Genomic DNA, 15,000 nt, shown 5'->3' with positions numbered 1-15,000 from the left:
ACACGTGCAAAATGCAGTGTAAACAAGTGGTGCATAGACTACAAAGAGGCATGCACATCAAAGCTAGGTAGTCTCTGTCTGTCTCTCCTGTCAACAAGAACAGGAGATAGCTAAACTGTAGAGGGAAGTAGAAGAATTGGCAAAAGAATTAAAAGGAATTGACAAAGGACAAACTCGAAGGCAAGAGAAGAGAAGACAGGATGGAAAAGGAAACTGGAGCCCTACGAAGAGAAGTGACAAACCTTAAGGAGAGAAACAGGAATTGAACAACAACATTGTAGAAAACAGAGAGTATTGTGGAGATTAGAAAACAATTGCTTAAGACCAGATCCAGAAATGAAACAGAAACAAGCACTAGACAAGGAACAAAGAAAGAAGTTTACAATGATAAAAATGATGAATTCAAGAGAGCTATTGGTAGAAGAGTAATAGCAGCCAGAAAACACAATTGTCCTCAAAAAAGAATTCACACACCAAATAGATTTGCTGTGCTCTTGGAAACAGAAGAGGAAACAATCTTAATTGGAGACTTGTTAGTAAAAGAGCAGGGGTTAAATTTTGTGAGCAAAAATAGAAAAGTTACTCCTTACCCAGGTGCAGGAGCCAAGAAGACAGCCAAGGCAGTGAAAAAAAAAATCAAGGTAAATAATAGAAAAAGTGCACTGATAGTGCACGGAGGAGGAAATGATGGAATAAGAAACTGGAAAAACCAGACAGAAGGTCTTGTAGTCAACCTGACGAATGGCATTCTTATAGGACTCCCATAGCAAGGCAATTGGAATCAATGAAAGACTGGAACTAATATGCCAAGAAAAAGGTGTTAGGTTTGTAAACTTTTGGGACATATTTATAGGGAATAGAAAACTATATAAAAGAGATGGAACTCACTTGAATTTGGAAGGAGCAAAACTAATAGGAAACCTTCTCAACAAAACCTCTTGAAACACCTCAAGTGAACTGAACATTCAAGGGAAGAAGTTGGACAGCTTCCAAAATCTGGTTAGTAATGGCACTGCAGGAAACAGCAACAGTAAGGGATATAAAGCCACAGAGGACAAAAGAGAAGATAAAAAAGTCCCTCAGTGGCGAAATTTAATGCACAATATTTGGAACAAAGTAGATCTCTTCAAAGCATTGGTAGCAAGAGAAGAATTAGACATAATAAGTATCACAGAAACATGGATACAAGAGGCAACAAGATACTTTGTAGGAGAGTACCAGATAGCTGGATATAAATAAAAAAGGTGGAGGTATTATGTTTTATGTCAGGGACCACCTCAGCCCAATAGTGTGTAAAATTACAACCATGCAAAAAGTGGTTGGCTTCAATATAAACAGTCTAGGGAAGAAGATAACTCTAATATGTACTAGTGTACAGGCCTCCCCACCAACCACAAATGTCTGATGAGGAGCTGTATGCACTACTAGGACAAGAAATAAACAACAAACACTGCATAACAATGGGAGATTTTAATGCAGTAGTACACTGGGACACAATGACCTCCACATTAAACGTGGAAGGAAGAGACTTTTAGATTTTGTAAAAAATTAATTCCTCCACCAATCGTTTGACAAACCTACTTGAGGAAACAACATACTAGTATCTGACCTTTCAGTACAGTCACCTCTCAATTAATGTGGGGGTTATGTTTCTGGAGAGCTCGCGTTAACTAAAAACGTGTTATTTAAAAATATTTTTTCCCCACATAAAGAAAAGCGTATGAATAAGGGGGGTTACATTCCTGGACTTGGGGAACTGTGTTTTTTTTGCTAAGTACAACCAAATTAGATAATAGCAACTTCTGTTTGGTGTATTTCAACCATTGTACAATAGTAAACGATTACTGTAGTTATGTTATAAACGACATTATGTAGAATAGGACTGATATATTTTTATGTAATAACTTTATTTGCTTTAGATCAATGATCAGCATGGAAATATGCTGTTAAATCTAAAGCAAGTTGTAGCTGAAGCTGCTAATGATTGTTATCTTGCATCGGCAACAAGGATAAAACTCCAGTAAAGTTATACCATCAAACACAACCGTAGATAAAATTGAGAGAAAATTATTTTAATCAAAACTACTGGGCTTGAAAAAATATTTACAGTTGTTTTCACGCAAATAAAAGGTAAATAACGTAAAGCTTGTATTACGATAAATTCAAGTGAAAATAGCAAACAGAATTAAGTTTTTCTATTTACACAATAAACAAGCTCCCAATGCAATCTGTTAAAAAAAAAAAAAAAAAAATTTAGTTCACAACGAGACTTATTCAAGCCATATTTTGACTTAAAAATTCGTCGTATAACAAAGAATGGCCTTGTTTCATATAAGTAAAGTATCTAGATATTCATTTATGCTAACTAGAAGCAAGAAAATTCGCACAGAACTGTGTTAAATACGGAAAAATAAACTTGTATTTGCCATCAACTGATTTCCAAACCAAAACATTGACCACTGTTATTATTTCATAACACTATAATAAGAGAATACATACAATATTATTGGATAGTGAAGTAATGTATAACTTTTTGAAGGATTCATGGAAAAGATGCATATCATTCATTCGGTGTGTAATTATACCTAGCCATCAGCAGCATGACATCGCTCAATTATACCAATGTTGGAACGAAGCTGATTCTCGTTTCGTGTTGAATTTTTTTTTTTTTTTTTTGCTCTATTAATAAATAAAAAAAATCTTTCACTTTATTAAGAAATACACAAAGTTTTCCCTTTTATTAATAAATACACACTGTGCTATGTCTTTATGTCAACGGCTTTTGTCTGCAGCGCTGATGCGCAGGTGATTTGAAAACAACGTTCAGGCACCAATTCGCTGTGCCCATTTGCTTTTAAACAAAATTTTTGGATATTTTAAACATTTTAAAATATTTTCTAGCTCGCGTTAAATCGAAAACGCGTTAATTGAGAGGTGACTGTACATGCAAATCTGGACATAAAATGATTATGCTTTTCATCCTTGAACAAAAACCTCTGCTGAACACAATACAAAAAGCGTTCCTGCTGCTAACGTGTGTTAGGATGACCACACCCCTCCCAGCCAACAAACGAGAATAATACCAAGGGTGATGTCACACAGGTAGAAGCCAATCAGGAGGCTCCCAGTGATGTCGCCCGCCTGAGGAGGTCCGCACAGCATGAGAAGGCTCACAGTATGAGTCACCTTCCCAGGAACCAATGAAAATTCAATCTGCCCCGGGGTTCCCCAGCTGCACTTAAAGCGCCCACACCACCAGGTTAAAAGGATAAGGGCTCGCCACTAGAATTCAGTCCCTTAGCAGTCATCGCTGGAAAATGTCCTCTCAATCTGGACAAAATGACACGTTATAAGAATAGAATAATAAACATAAAAAATGACTCAACTTAGGGGTTTGGGGCAGTGATGAAACATAAACAAAACCATGTTTTCCTATTAGGGTATGTGTTTATGAAAAATATGATATAGAATTGGCTTTATTTTGTTTATTTTGAATCTTTATGGAGAGTCAGTAAAACAACATTTGTACGTAATAACTTCATCTTTACAAACCAATTTTTCATAAGATACCTGTTGTTGCAAAAGCTAGCCTATAGTACAAATCTAGATGGTTTTGTAATTTAAGTCGTCTTAGGTGTATCCCAATTATTAGAATTGATAAAATGCTTGCTGGTTCCTTACCTGGTGAAAGAGTTGCTGCAGGAAATTACTGCCTCTGGTTAGCACCCATCTCAACCTGTAGTAGCGTGGCGGTATAGCCAGGGGTGCCTACTACTTCAGTGGGATTCTTTGCTGCAAAGGACATCTCCAATTGCCCCTACCCTGGGCTGAGTAGCACGCCCCTACCCTCGGCTGAGTAGCACAACACAAAACAACCAGAATAAACTATGTAGTATATAAACCATAAAATTACAAACCACTACCCATCCATTAAAAAACAAACTGGTGGGCACTCCACATACATAGTAACCCCCTGGCTTCTTTACGACTCAAAACCCTTATTTCAAGGCAAAGAGAAGAATGAATGGATGGGATATGTCCTACACTCCCTCACCCAACACTATGCCAGCAACCGAAAATGGACCCAAGGTACTGCAATTCCTCATACATATAGTTTCCACTTCGTGCAAGTAATGGGATGCAAACACTGTCTTGCATTTCCAGTATGTTGCCTGAATAATTGAGGAAAGAGACAAATTATATTTGAAAGTTAGGGATGTGGCTACCACCCTCACTTCGTGCACTTTCACTTTCCCTAAGTAAACATCCAAGACTAGGTCTCTCAGAAAAAACTGCCAGGACAAATTTTGAGAGGGGACGAGACAGCTTTTTAATTGATCACAACAGGTTGTTCGATTGACCATGAATCTTCTTGGATCTATAAAAATAGTCTCGGTGCCCTTACAGGGCAAAGAGCCCTCTCTTCTTCAGGACCTAAGATATCCATAATACACTTTATAGTAAAGAATGAGGCCAGGATTTGGACAAATCTTGATTAGAGGACAGATCTACTCCCCTATGCCTAAACACAAGCGCTCAACATTGCTTTATAACCCTTAATGGTTGAGGAAGACAGTCCTACAGATGATCTTAAATAAAGCATGATATCTCCAATCTCTACTACAGACAAGATGTTATGTACTTTGTACCAGGATCGAAAGACTGTCCACTGGCTTGATGTACCTTGCTCGAGGATTGTCATCTGTATCGTTCAATAACTTCTACAACTGACTTTGAAAAGCCCTTTGCTCACTCCAGTTATCTGACAGTATGAATGTGTTCAGGGCCAGAATGGACAGTCTTTCGTGGAACAGTCTGAAATGCAGTTGTTTGAGTAGATTGGGTTTTCCGAGACAATAGTCTTGGAAAGTCCACAAGAAGTTCTTTCAAGTCCAGAAACTACTCCTGAGCAGGCCAAAATGGCACTACATGTGTCCTAGTCACATTTTGGTGAGCTCAAAGCTTATTGTTAACTTCACCTCACCATTTTTTGAATGGTGGGAAGGCATAAAGGTCTTTGTCCAACCAGTCTACTAGCACTGCATCCGTTGCCAGTGCTAGAAGATATAGGGTTGGTGAGCAATACAGAGGAAGCTGGTGGTTCTTGCTGGTCACAAACGGATCCAGGATTGGCCGTCCCCCCAATACATTTAATTTTCCCTGGATAAATCTGGTTAGGATCTTTGTATGGTTTTGATCTGCCCAGATGAGAAGGGTTCTTGCTGCTTCGCAAAGGGTAAACGAACGTGTAACCCCTGTTCTTGATGTAAGACAGTGCCATGCTGCTGTCCGAATGGAGTGTAACTGTCTTGTCAAACACTTCTACTGCAAAAGCTTGCAATTCCCAGAGAATAGCTTTTAGTTCTTTTACATTTATATGTCATTTCCTTTGCTCTGGAGTCCATACCCTGGAGACCTCGCTGTCTCCCAGGAGAGCTCCCCAACCTAGTTCTGAAGTCTAAATAAATCACTAGGGTGGGGCTCAGAGGGAGGAACGACTTCCCTTGCGAGAGTCTGTCACTTGACCTCCACCAAAGTAGGTTACCTGTGATTTCTCAAGTCACTGGGAAAACAAATGTGTCCCAATACTTCTTTCTGTCCCAGCAGACTTTTAGATAAAATTTTAAGTTCCTCATATGCAGCCTTCCCAAAGTTACGAGTTGCTCCATGGACGAGAGGGCCTCCCAGGAGGCTCATCCAATAGTTTGCAGAGCAGGAAAGAAATCTATCAACTTTCTGAAGGCAAGATTCTACCCTTTTGGGGGATGGAAAATCCTGCTAGAAAGTTTATCCTCATCCCCAAATATGCTATATCCTGAGAAGGAATCAGGTGAAAATCCTGAAGGTTTATTAAAAGGCTAAGGTCTTGGGCTAGGAGAAGACTCTTTTGAAGGTCCTCCATACATTTCTCCTTTGATTGGGAACGAAGAAGACAATCATCTCAGTAGAGCAAAATGCTGATTCCCATCAGATGTAACCATTTCACTATGGGAGCTAAAGCTCACTTGAATACTTGGGGCGCCGTGGACAGGTCCAAGCAGAAGGCTCTGAACTGATACACCCTGTTCCAAAACACAAACCTTAAGAACTTCCTTGAGTCCAGATGAACGGGGACATGGAAGTATGTGTCCTGCATGCCTATTGAATCATCCAATCTCCCTGGTAAATGGATGATAGGATGGATTGGCTCACTTCCATCTTGAACCCAGTTTTCTGGATATAAATATTCAGGGTACTTGCATTCAGAACTGGCCTCCCATCTCCTTAGACCTTGGGGGCTACAAGAAGCCAATTGTAGAACCCCAGAGAGCAAGTGTCCTTGACCACTTTGATGGGTTCTTTCTCAAGAAGGAAAGATAGTTTTTGAAAGAGGGCCAAAAACCTCTCCAAGCCCATGGAGTAGGCTGTCAATCCGACAGACGTGCTATTTAAGGAAGGCCTCTGTATGAACGGGATGGAGTATCCCTCCCTCAAGACTTCTACAATCCAGGGTTTTGCTCCTTTTGCTTCCCAAAGTTCCCAAGAGCGAAGGAGCCTTGCTCCTACCGGAATACGGAGGAAGAGGTTCTCATTCACATAAGGGGGGCTTCGCAGAGGACTTCTTGGTCACCCAAAAGGCAAAATGGACACTTGCAAGAGGTCTGGAAAAGCATCTTTGTCTGTTTCTATCATAAAAGGGCTGAGATTGAAGGGGTGAGACTGTCCTGGAACTGAAAGAAGGAGTCTCTCTGGGGAATGTTGCAGATTGAGCAAGGAGGTCCCAGGATAACTTTTTCTGCAGGTCCAACACAATCTGTAGCACTGCTGCTTGTGGGAACAGATATTGTTGGTCAAGTGGAGAGTATAAGAATAGCAAAGATATCTTTTCTTTAAAATTCCCATTGTAAAGTGGGAGGCTAATTCCACAGAGCTGTCCCTTATGTCTTTGTTGAGACAGGAGATGACTCCCAAAAAATCCAAGGTGTTGCTCTGCAGAACATGAGGACAGTCCTTGATCTCATGAGCAAAGGCTCCTACTGCCCAATCTAAGCAGCTTAGCACTCTGAAGACTTTAGATAAGGGCTCAATCAGGTGGCCCAGTTCCAACATCGAAAAAAGGATTTTAGCAGAATTGAAGGCAAACCTCCGAGAAGAATCTACAGACTGAAGAAGGCCCCTGGGAGGAGGTAGACACTCTCAAAGAAGGGGCCTCTCCCATTGTGTAAGACAAGTATCTCTGTGAGAGCCTGGAAGGAGGGAAACTAAAGGAGGCTCTTCCCTGCTCTCTCTTTCCCGACAGCCAACCTTCCACTTAATGCAACGCTTTCTTTGCTGAGGAAGAAAGCACCATCTTGGGAAGTCTCATGGAGCCTACTGTCTCATCATCCACCAAATACATAGATGCTGGGGAAACCAGTGCTGTGGACAAGAAAAAGTTGGGAAAAGTTACCAACAAAAACCTTAGCAACAAAGCATGTGCAGTAGGTTGGAGAGACTGGGTTCACTTCCTCTTCCTCATCCTAAGAAATCAGGGACAAATCTGAGGGAGGCAGACAAACACTCCTGCTGCACCAACTCTGCGCTTGCTACCTACGACCTTTTGACAGGCACCCTGAGATCCTTACGGTGACGAATAGGCCTTGGAGAAGAAGGAGCACTAACATCACGTGCATGGGCAGGGGAGGTTGCAACACGCTAGCGATGTGCACAGACGGGGTGGGGTGGGGGGGGTAACACCCCCGGGGATTTGAGGCAGAGGACGAAGCATCTCCTGCAGATCGCACACTACTAACACTGCCCGAAACAACAGCACTCTCGGGAACACGTCCACGTTCCTCCCTCAAAGGCGAAGGAAGGGCAAAGTCCTTAGCCTTCCAAAGTTTGATACGCCGACGGGGTGTAGAGGGGGAAGAGGGAGAGGAAGACGGCACTGGTTTCTTAAGCGCACTCTTCTCAGGAGGCGGGGATGAAGCAACAAGTTTCCTACCAGTCCTCCCAACCGATAAGGCAGCCAACTTCACATCCAATACAGAGTCCAACCTCTGCAGCACTGCCTGGCATATGAGCTCAGACTGATGTGCCAGAGAAGGCTCCAATGACAAGGAAGGGAGATGTAGCGAACTGGGTGGCAGTGATGACGTCACAGCTGAGAAAGGCGGATCAGAGGAGACAACTGATAGAGACGTCATCGATGGGAGGGACGTCACAACTGGTGGTGACGTCATGGCTTCCCCTCCGTGCGAAGGGGAATCAGACGCCACTGGCGGAGGAATACACAAAGACGGATACCCCCGTGACAGTCATCAACGGGGGCTGATTGCCAACAGCGTCACTACGACTCGAAGCGGCAGCAGACAACTGGCAGAGCAATACAAGATGGCCGACTGCTGCCACCCACGAAGACGAGGCCAGGAGGAGGGGGATGGCCTGGCCAGACCGGGGGAGGGGGGGGGGGGGGGTGGGGGGGGGGGGGGGGGGGGGTGCAAGCCTCCACAAAATGTGCTAGCAACCCCTCCAAGGACGGGGGACCACTCTTAGCCCAAGCGGTTCTTCCAAATTGCCGCCATTCTGGACGCCTCCGACTCTGGAATAAAAGAGATTAATGAAAAAAGAAAAAGCACCCTTCTCGGGAATCAAATAGACTCCCGAGGAAGAAGGGGCTACATTACAAACATTAGCCTGGCGGCCTCCCAATACTTCAATCGACGAATCAATGGAAGAAAAGGATGGAGACGCAAGGACAACCCTACTAATGAAAAGGGTTGACATGCAGGAGACGAAACTCTTAATACCAGCCAAACACACACACACACTAAACAGAAGTGAAACGGGCAATGAACCAGGAAAAGGCCAAGAGAGGTTAACACAACTCTCACCATGCAGTCAAAAGAAAGACTGATGCATGATCATAGGTGAATGGTCTTTGACCATCCTTCACCCGATCTACGCACGTGTTGCCAGATATCACAAGATTCCTGGCTTTCATCTGTTTTTTTAACCGGATCCAGCTAGGCACTAGAAATTATCCTATTGTTAAGACCAAAGGTTTGTTCACGTATGAACAATGAATACATAACAATAAAGTGAAAACTGGGCTACTTTATACATTTTTTCAACAAATTTCTATAGGTTTGATAAATTTCTACTCACCATACACCATGAGGTTGTAAGGGTCATCCCCAAATGTGTTAAGAATTTTGTCCCACTGATGTTGCCAGAAGTTACCAGATGCTCCCCAGAAATGTTGTAGATGACTGTTAAAAATGAGAAGGATATATTATAATATACGTACTGTAATGGAATTTCATACACATAACTGAATCTCAAAATTCTACTGTATATTCATGATTACCAAGTTCAACTAAAAAATAAATATAAAAAAAAAATCCCTAAAAACCACAACACTAGCTCTTTAACATGTTTGTTATAAGCTGCCGCTGCTGGGAACAAAATAACCACAAACAGCTATTTTAATATTTAAAACCCAAATACAAAATTCAACTGTAGAAGAAAAAGATCAAGTGCCTCCGGTAGGTTATCATGCACATATGTCCCTCAGATAGTTATATTAAACATTTATTTGTGAATCAACCACTAAGCAACAGTTCCCAGGTTCCCAAATCATTCAGGATTACCATATACAGACAGTCCCCAGTTTATTGGGAAAACTGGGGACTCGGTTAATGGCGTTAGACAGCAATTTATGGTGCCATAATGAGCCATGTTTCAGTTATCAGCACCATAAGGGCCAATAATAGCATTATGGTACCATAACATATCTAACAGAGGTGCCATAAACCGGTTATGTGCTATTAACTCAAACCTGGCACCATAAGCGCCATAAATGGCCGTGTTTTGGTTAATGGCCGTTTTTGCTTATCAGCATCCCGCCAAGAACGTGGTCACATCATAACATCAGATATAAAATTAGCACATGTAATATTCACATACTGTCAGTCTCTGATTATCGGTGATATAGTCTTAATTATGACCTTATATAATTCTTAAACTACAGGTTGTATTCTCCTACTTACAATGGGGTTAGGTTCTGAAAAACCCTTCATATGTCGAAAAATTCCTATCTCAAATGTAGCCTACCCTACACTAGGGTAATCAGTACCATCTTTATAAATAGGGTAGTGTACCCTACACTACACAGTATACTTATACATATACAGCATAGTAACTATTAATTTCAGCTAACTCTCAAGGTTCAATGCATATTGGCTCATGATAATTCAGTAATAAGAGAAATTGAATAACATTAACTAGTTAGCCTACCGTTTACGATGATAGATACCATGGAGGACTCAGATTCGGATCGATATCGGCACAATTGAGCGATACCTATTAGGCTGCCGACACCTACATATAATTACGAAATAAAAACATAACGAATATGCATCTTTTCCTCGAATCTTTTAAAAATCATACTTTACTCTATCCTATTCTATTGTATGTACGTATTCTCATATTACGTATTGTATCATAAAATACTAACAAAACTGTCAATGTTCTGGTTTAAAACCAGCTGATGGCAAATATGAGTTTATTTTGCCGTATTTAACTCAATTCGGAGCAAATTGTTTTGCTTCTAGAAGCATAAAAAATATCTAGATACTTTACTTATATGAGACAAGGTCACCTTTTCGTTATAAGATGTGTTAATTTTAAGTTGAAATGACAATTTGTCGAAAATGCATTTTCCTAACTATACAAACGAGGTCCTTTAACAATTAGGAAGTAGCTAGCGGCAGCTGGAACGGTCGTAAGCTTCGAACAAGGGGAGAACGGTAGTTAACTGCTGTCCGATCGTCGCGCGCCCGCTCGCGACTGGGAGGTAAACAAATCACTTTTGCTTTTGGCCCATGCAAAATACGCAGAGTGAGGGGTGGCATGAGGAGGGACTTTATGTTAAAGGACCTCAGGTTTGTATAGTTAGGAAAAATGCAATTTTCGACAAATTGTCATTTGTTCCGATACGTAATACAAACCATCGGTCCTTTAACAATAGGAAGACTCACTTCTTGGTGGGCTGGAATCTGAGTCTTTTGATGAAACAGACTGGTGTTCGTCCATCCCTGGAATGCCTCCCTGGTCGTAAGAGCGAGGGAGGATCCAAGCCTCTGTCCGATTGATCGGGGTGTGCACCGCAGGATCAATGGTCAGACCTCTGGGCCGAGTACTAAGAGAGAGGCAAGCGTATCTCTTCGTACCAGCATTGTAAGAACTTTTTCCTTCCATGAGCAAATGTAAAGTAATGGGTTTGTCTCATGTTGGCATCCACTTTCTCCCCCTTGTTGGAGAAAGTGGTTGGATATTTACTCCTATCTCTAGTTAAAGAGATAGGATGGGGCTCTGTTGAATAGCTTACCTGCATCGGACTCCTTTCCAGCAAGGTAACGACCGTATCCCTCTGCCCACAGGTAGAGGTAGAAAAAGATGGTGAAGAGAAGCCAGTCACTCTCTCATTCACGCATTCATTCTCCCAGTCATACCAGGAATCGATGCTGTTCTGCCTGCTCGGGTGAGGGCTGTAAGCTTACACAACGTTGAGCAGCCACCACAGGTCCCAAGGAAAAAGTATCCAAGGACTTGTGGGCAATATCCCGAAGGTAGAAGGACGTGAAGGTGGTCTGGTTGGCCCAGACACCTGCCTTCAGACCTGCGCCACGGAGAAGTTCTTACGGAACGCTAAGGAGGGTCCGATACCTCTGACTTCGTGGGCTCTCGGACGGAGCGTACGGGATGTCGTCGCTACCATCAGCTTCGTACGCTCTCCTGATCACCTCACGTAGCCAGAAAAGAAAAGCGTGTTCTTGGAGACTTCTTTCTTGGTGACCCCAGTGCTAACGAAGAGGCGTCGACACTCAGGCCTGAGATGTCGAGTTCTCTTCAGATAGCGCCGTATCAGCGCCATCACAGGACAAGCAGCATCTCATCCGCATCGTTATCTGTAAAGTCCAGCAGGGAGGGGATCGTGAAAGACTCGAACCTGTCGTCAGGGATCGACGGATTCTGAGTCTTAGCTACGAAGTTCGGGACGAAATCGAGCGTCACAGATCCCCAGCCTCTGGTATGTTTAAACATCATAAAGAAAGGCCATGTAGTTCCCTACTCTCTTCGCCGATGCCCAGGGCCAGCAAGAAGAGGGTCTTGAGGGTCAGATCCCTGTCTGACGACTCTCGGAGTGGCTCGAACGGTGTTCGAGTCAGACTCCTAAGGACGAGAGTCAGTCCCACGCAAGGGGGCCTGAGTTCCCTGGGTGGCAAGACTTTCGAAGCTCCTCATTAGCAAGGATATCTCGAACGAATTCGTGATGTCCAGTCCCCTCAGTTTTAGGACGAGAGCCAGAGCGCTCTATATCCCTTAACTGTGGGTACTGAGAGGAGCTTCTCTCGGCGAAGAAGAAACACGAGGAAATCCGCTACCGCTGAAGAGTGGCTCTGAGAGGAGGACAAACCCTGTCTACGACACCAACCACAGAAGACGGCCCACTTCCCTGGTACACAGCTGCAGAGGACTGTCTGACGTGTCCAGCCATCTCTGTTGCTGCGCTACGAGAAAAGCCTCTCGTTCGCAAGAGATGGTGGATAACAGCCAGCCGTGAAGTTGAAGGGACTGGACTGCGCGGTGGTACCGTTCTACGTGTGGCTGGGCTAGAAGGTTGTGCAGTTGGGTAGCTCTCTCGGTGCGTCTGCAAGAAGAGCCAGCAGGTCCGGATACCAAACGGCTTGAGGCCGTTTGGGAGCCACCAGGATCATTCTGAGATTGGGAGTGACCAGCGCTCGAACTGATCACTTTCCGAATCAGACAGAAGGGAGGAAAGGCGTTAAGCGAAGAGGTTGTCCCAGGGGTTGTTGGAGAGCGTCCTCTGCAGCTGCCCATGGGTCCGGCACGGCCTGAGAAGAAACACCTGGATCTTCCTGTTGTGCCGGGTGGCGAACAGGTCTACGACCGGTCGCCCCCACAGGTTGAAGAGTCCTTTCCGCCACATCTTGGTGTAGAGACCATTCGGCTGGTCCCTATCACCTGATCCCGACGGCTGAGCTTGTCCGCTACTACATTCCTCTTGCCTGGAATGTAGCGTGCTGACAGCTCTATCGAGTGAGCCGTGGCCCACTCGTGCACCTGCACCGTCAACTGATGGAGCGGAAGAGACACTAGCCCCCCCTGCTTGTTGACATATGCCACTACTGTGGTGTTGTCGCACATCAACACCACTGAGTGTCCCACCAAGCGGTCCCGAAACTCTTGGAGAGCGTTGAACGCCGCCTTGAGTTCCAGGACATTGATGTGAAGGTGCTTCTGTGATGGTCCCACACACCTGCAGTTCAGCAACTCCTCCCAGGTGTGCGGCCCCATCCTCGGTCGATGCGTCTGAGAACAGAAGCATCTCCGGGGGGGGAGTGCGTATGGGCACTCCTCTTAAGAGGTTCTTGTCGTCGAGCCACCAGGCTAGGTCCTGCCTCACCTTGTCCGTGATAGCAACGGGAAAAAGTAAGGAGGATACCTTGGCCTGAGGAACCAACTCTCCCTTAGCCTCCACTGGAGAGACCGCAGGTGAAGACGCCCGTGAGGGACTAACTTCTCGAGTGACGACAGATGGCCGATCACGACTTGCCCATTGCTGTGCTGCCTGTTCCTGCCGCGACAGGAACCCGGCCGGCTGCCTCCCTGAATTTGCTGATACGCAAGTCTGCGGGAAGACTTGCCCTGCTACCGTATCTATCAGCTACCCAGGTACTTCATCTTCTGCTTGGGTTCGAGATCGGACTTCTCGTAGTTTATCACGATCCCCAGATCGCGACAAAACTTGAGGAGTCGATCTCTGTCCTGTAGCAACTGCGAGCGGGAGCTCGCCAGGACCAGCCAATCGTCGAGATACCTCAGAAGACGTATCCCGTTCGAATGGGCCCAAGCCGACACCAGAGTGAACACCTCGCGTGAACACCTGTGGGGCGGTTGAGAGACCGAAACAAAGTGCCCTGAATTGGTACACCGTCCCGTCGAAGATGAAGCGAAGGTACTTTCTGGAGGACTGATGGATGGGTATTTGAAAATACGCGTCCTTCAGGTCCACCGAAAGCATGAAATCGTTCCCCCTGATCGAGTCGAGCACTGAGCGTGCCGACTCCATCGTGAACCGCGTCGTGCGAACGAAGCGGTTCAGGGGAGAGAGGTCTATCACCGGGCGCCAGCCCCCCGATGCCTTCTCCACTAGGAAGAGGCGGCTGTAAAAGCCTGTGACTGGTCCTCCACGATTTCTACAGCTCGTTTCGCCAGCATGGTCTTGATCTCCTGTCGAAGAGCGTTGTCCTTTGCTGATCCTCGGACATAGGTCTGTAGATGGACCGGTTTGGAGATGAGGGGGGGCCGAGACTCGAAGGGTAGTAGATATCCCTCCCGAAGGACGTCTACTATCCAGTTCTCGGCGCCGTAGCGCTGCCAAGTCGCCCAATGGCTCGCCAGGCACCCCCCCACTTCCGGCAGCAGGTGAGGGGGAACGCCGTCCCTAGCGTTTCCCTCCTCGTTTCGACTTCTTCCCAACACCTCCTCGGGGAAAGGAGGGCTGGGAGGAGGGCTGGTTGCGGCCTCCTCTCGCAGAAGTCGAAACAACTGGAGTCTTCACACGGGGCTTGGACGGTGCAACCGTCTTCGCCGCCGTGGAAGCGCTAGCCAAGCTCTTTGGTTTGGCCGCAGTTACTCGAGGTTGCCCAGATGCAAACCTTCGAGACTGCCTGGTGGACTAAGCGGTCACTCTCGTCAGTGCGCCGCCGTTCCACCGCAGCGTCCACCATCTCTCCAGGAAAGAGAGCTGGGGAACTCCTAAGAGGTCCAATTTCTTAGCCCGAGTGCGCCTCACGCCCAGCCCCACCCCCTTGGTCACTCGGGTAAGGACTGCGTCCCTACGACCGAAGAACCAAGTTGGCCCACAGGTTAGCAGTCTGATGGGGCGAGGTAAGAGATTGCTCTTCCTCCAGACTGGCACAGTCTCCTAAAGAAGCGTCGTCTTCGAGA

The 15,000-nt window shown here is 45.3% G+C and overlaps 1 protein-coding gene across 1 annotated transcript in view; it reads right to left on the bottom strand.

The window, feature by feature from the left end:
- Positions 1–15,000, bottom strand: part of LOC135219845 (fatty acid hydroxylase domain-containing protein 2-like) — a gene marked incomplete in the record, with an annotated part of 155,175 nt that overhangs the window by 55,134 nt on the left and 85,041 nt on the right. Inside the window, 1 exon segment of the mRNA XM_064256956.1 lies at positions 9,130–9,233. Within this exon segment, the coding sequence (XP_064113026.1) occupies positions 9,130–9,233 (104 nt within the window).

This window comes from Macrobrachium nipponense, chromosome 1, assembly GCF_015104395.2.
Source record: "Macrobrachium nipponense isolate FS-2020 chromosome 1, ASM1510439v2, whole genome shotgun sequence".
Lineage (NCBI taxonomy): Eukaryota > Metazoa > Arthropoda > Malacostraca > Decapoda > Palaemonidae > Macrobrachium > Macrobrachium nipponense.
The sequence above is the reverse complement of the archived record's forward strand: the minus strand, read 5'-3'. Positions and strand labels throughout refer to the sequence as shown.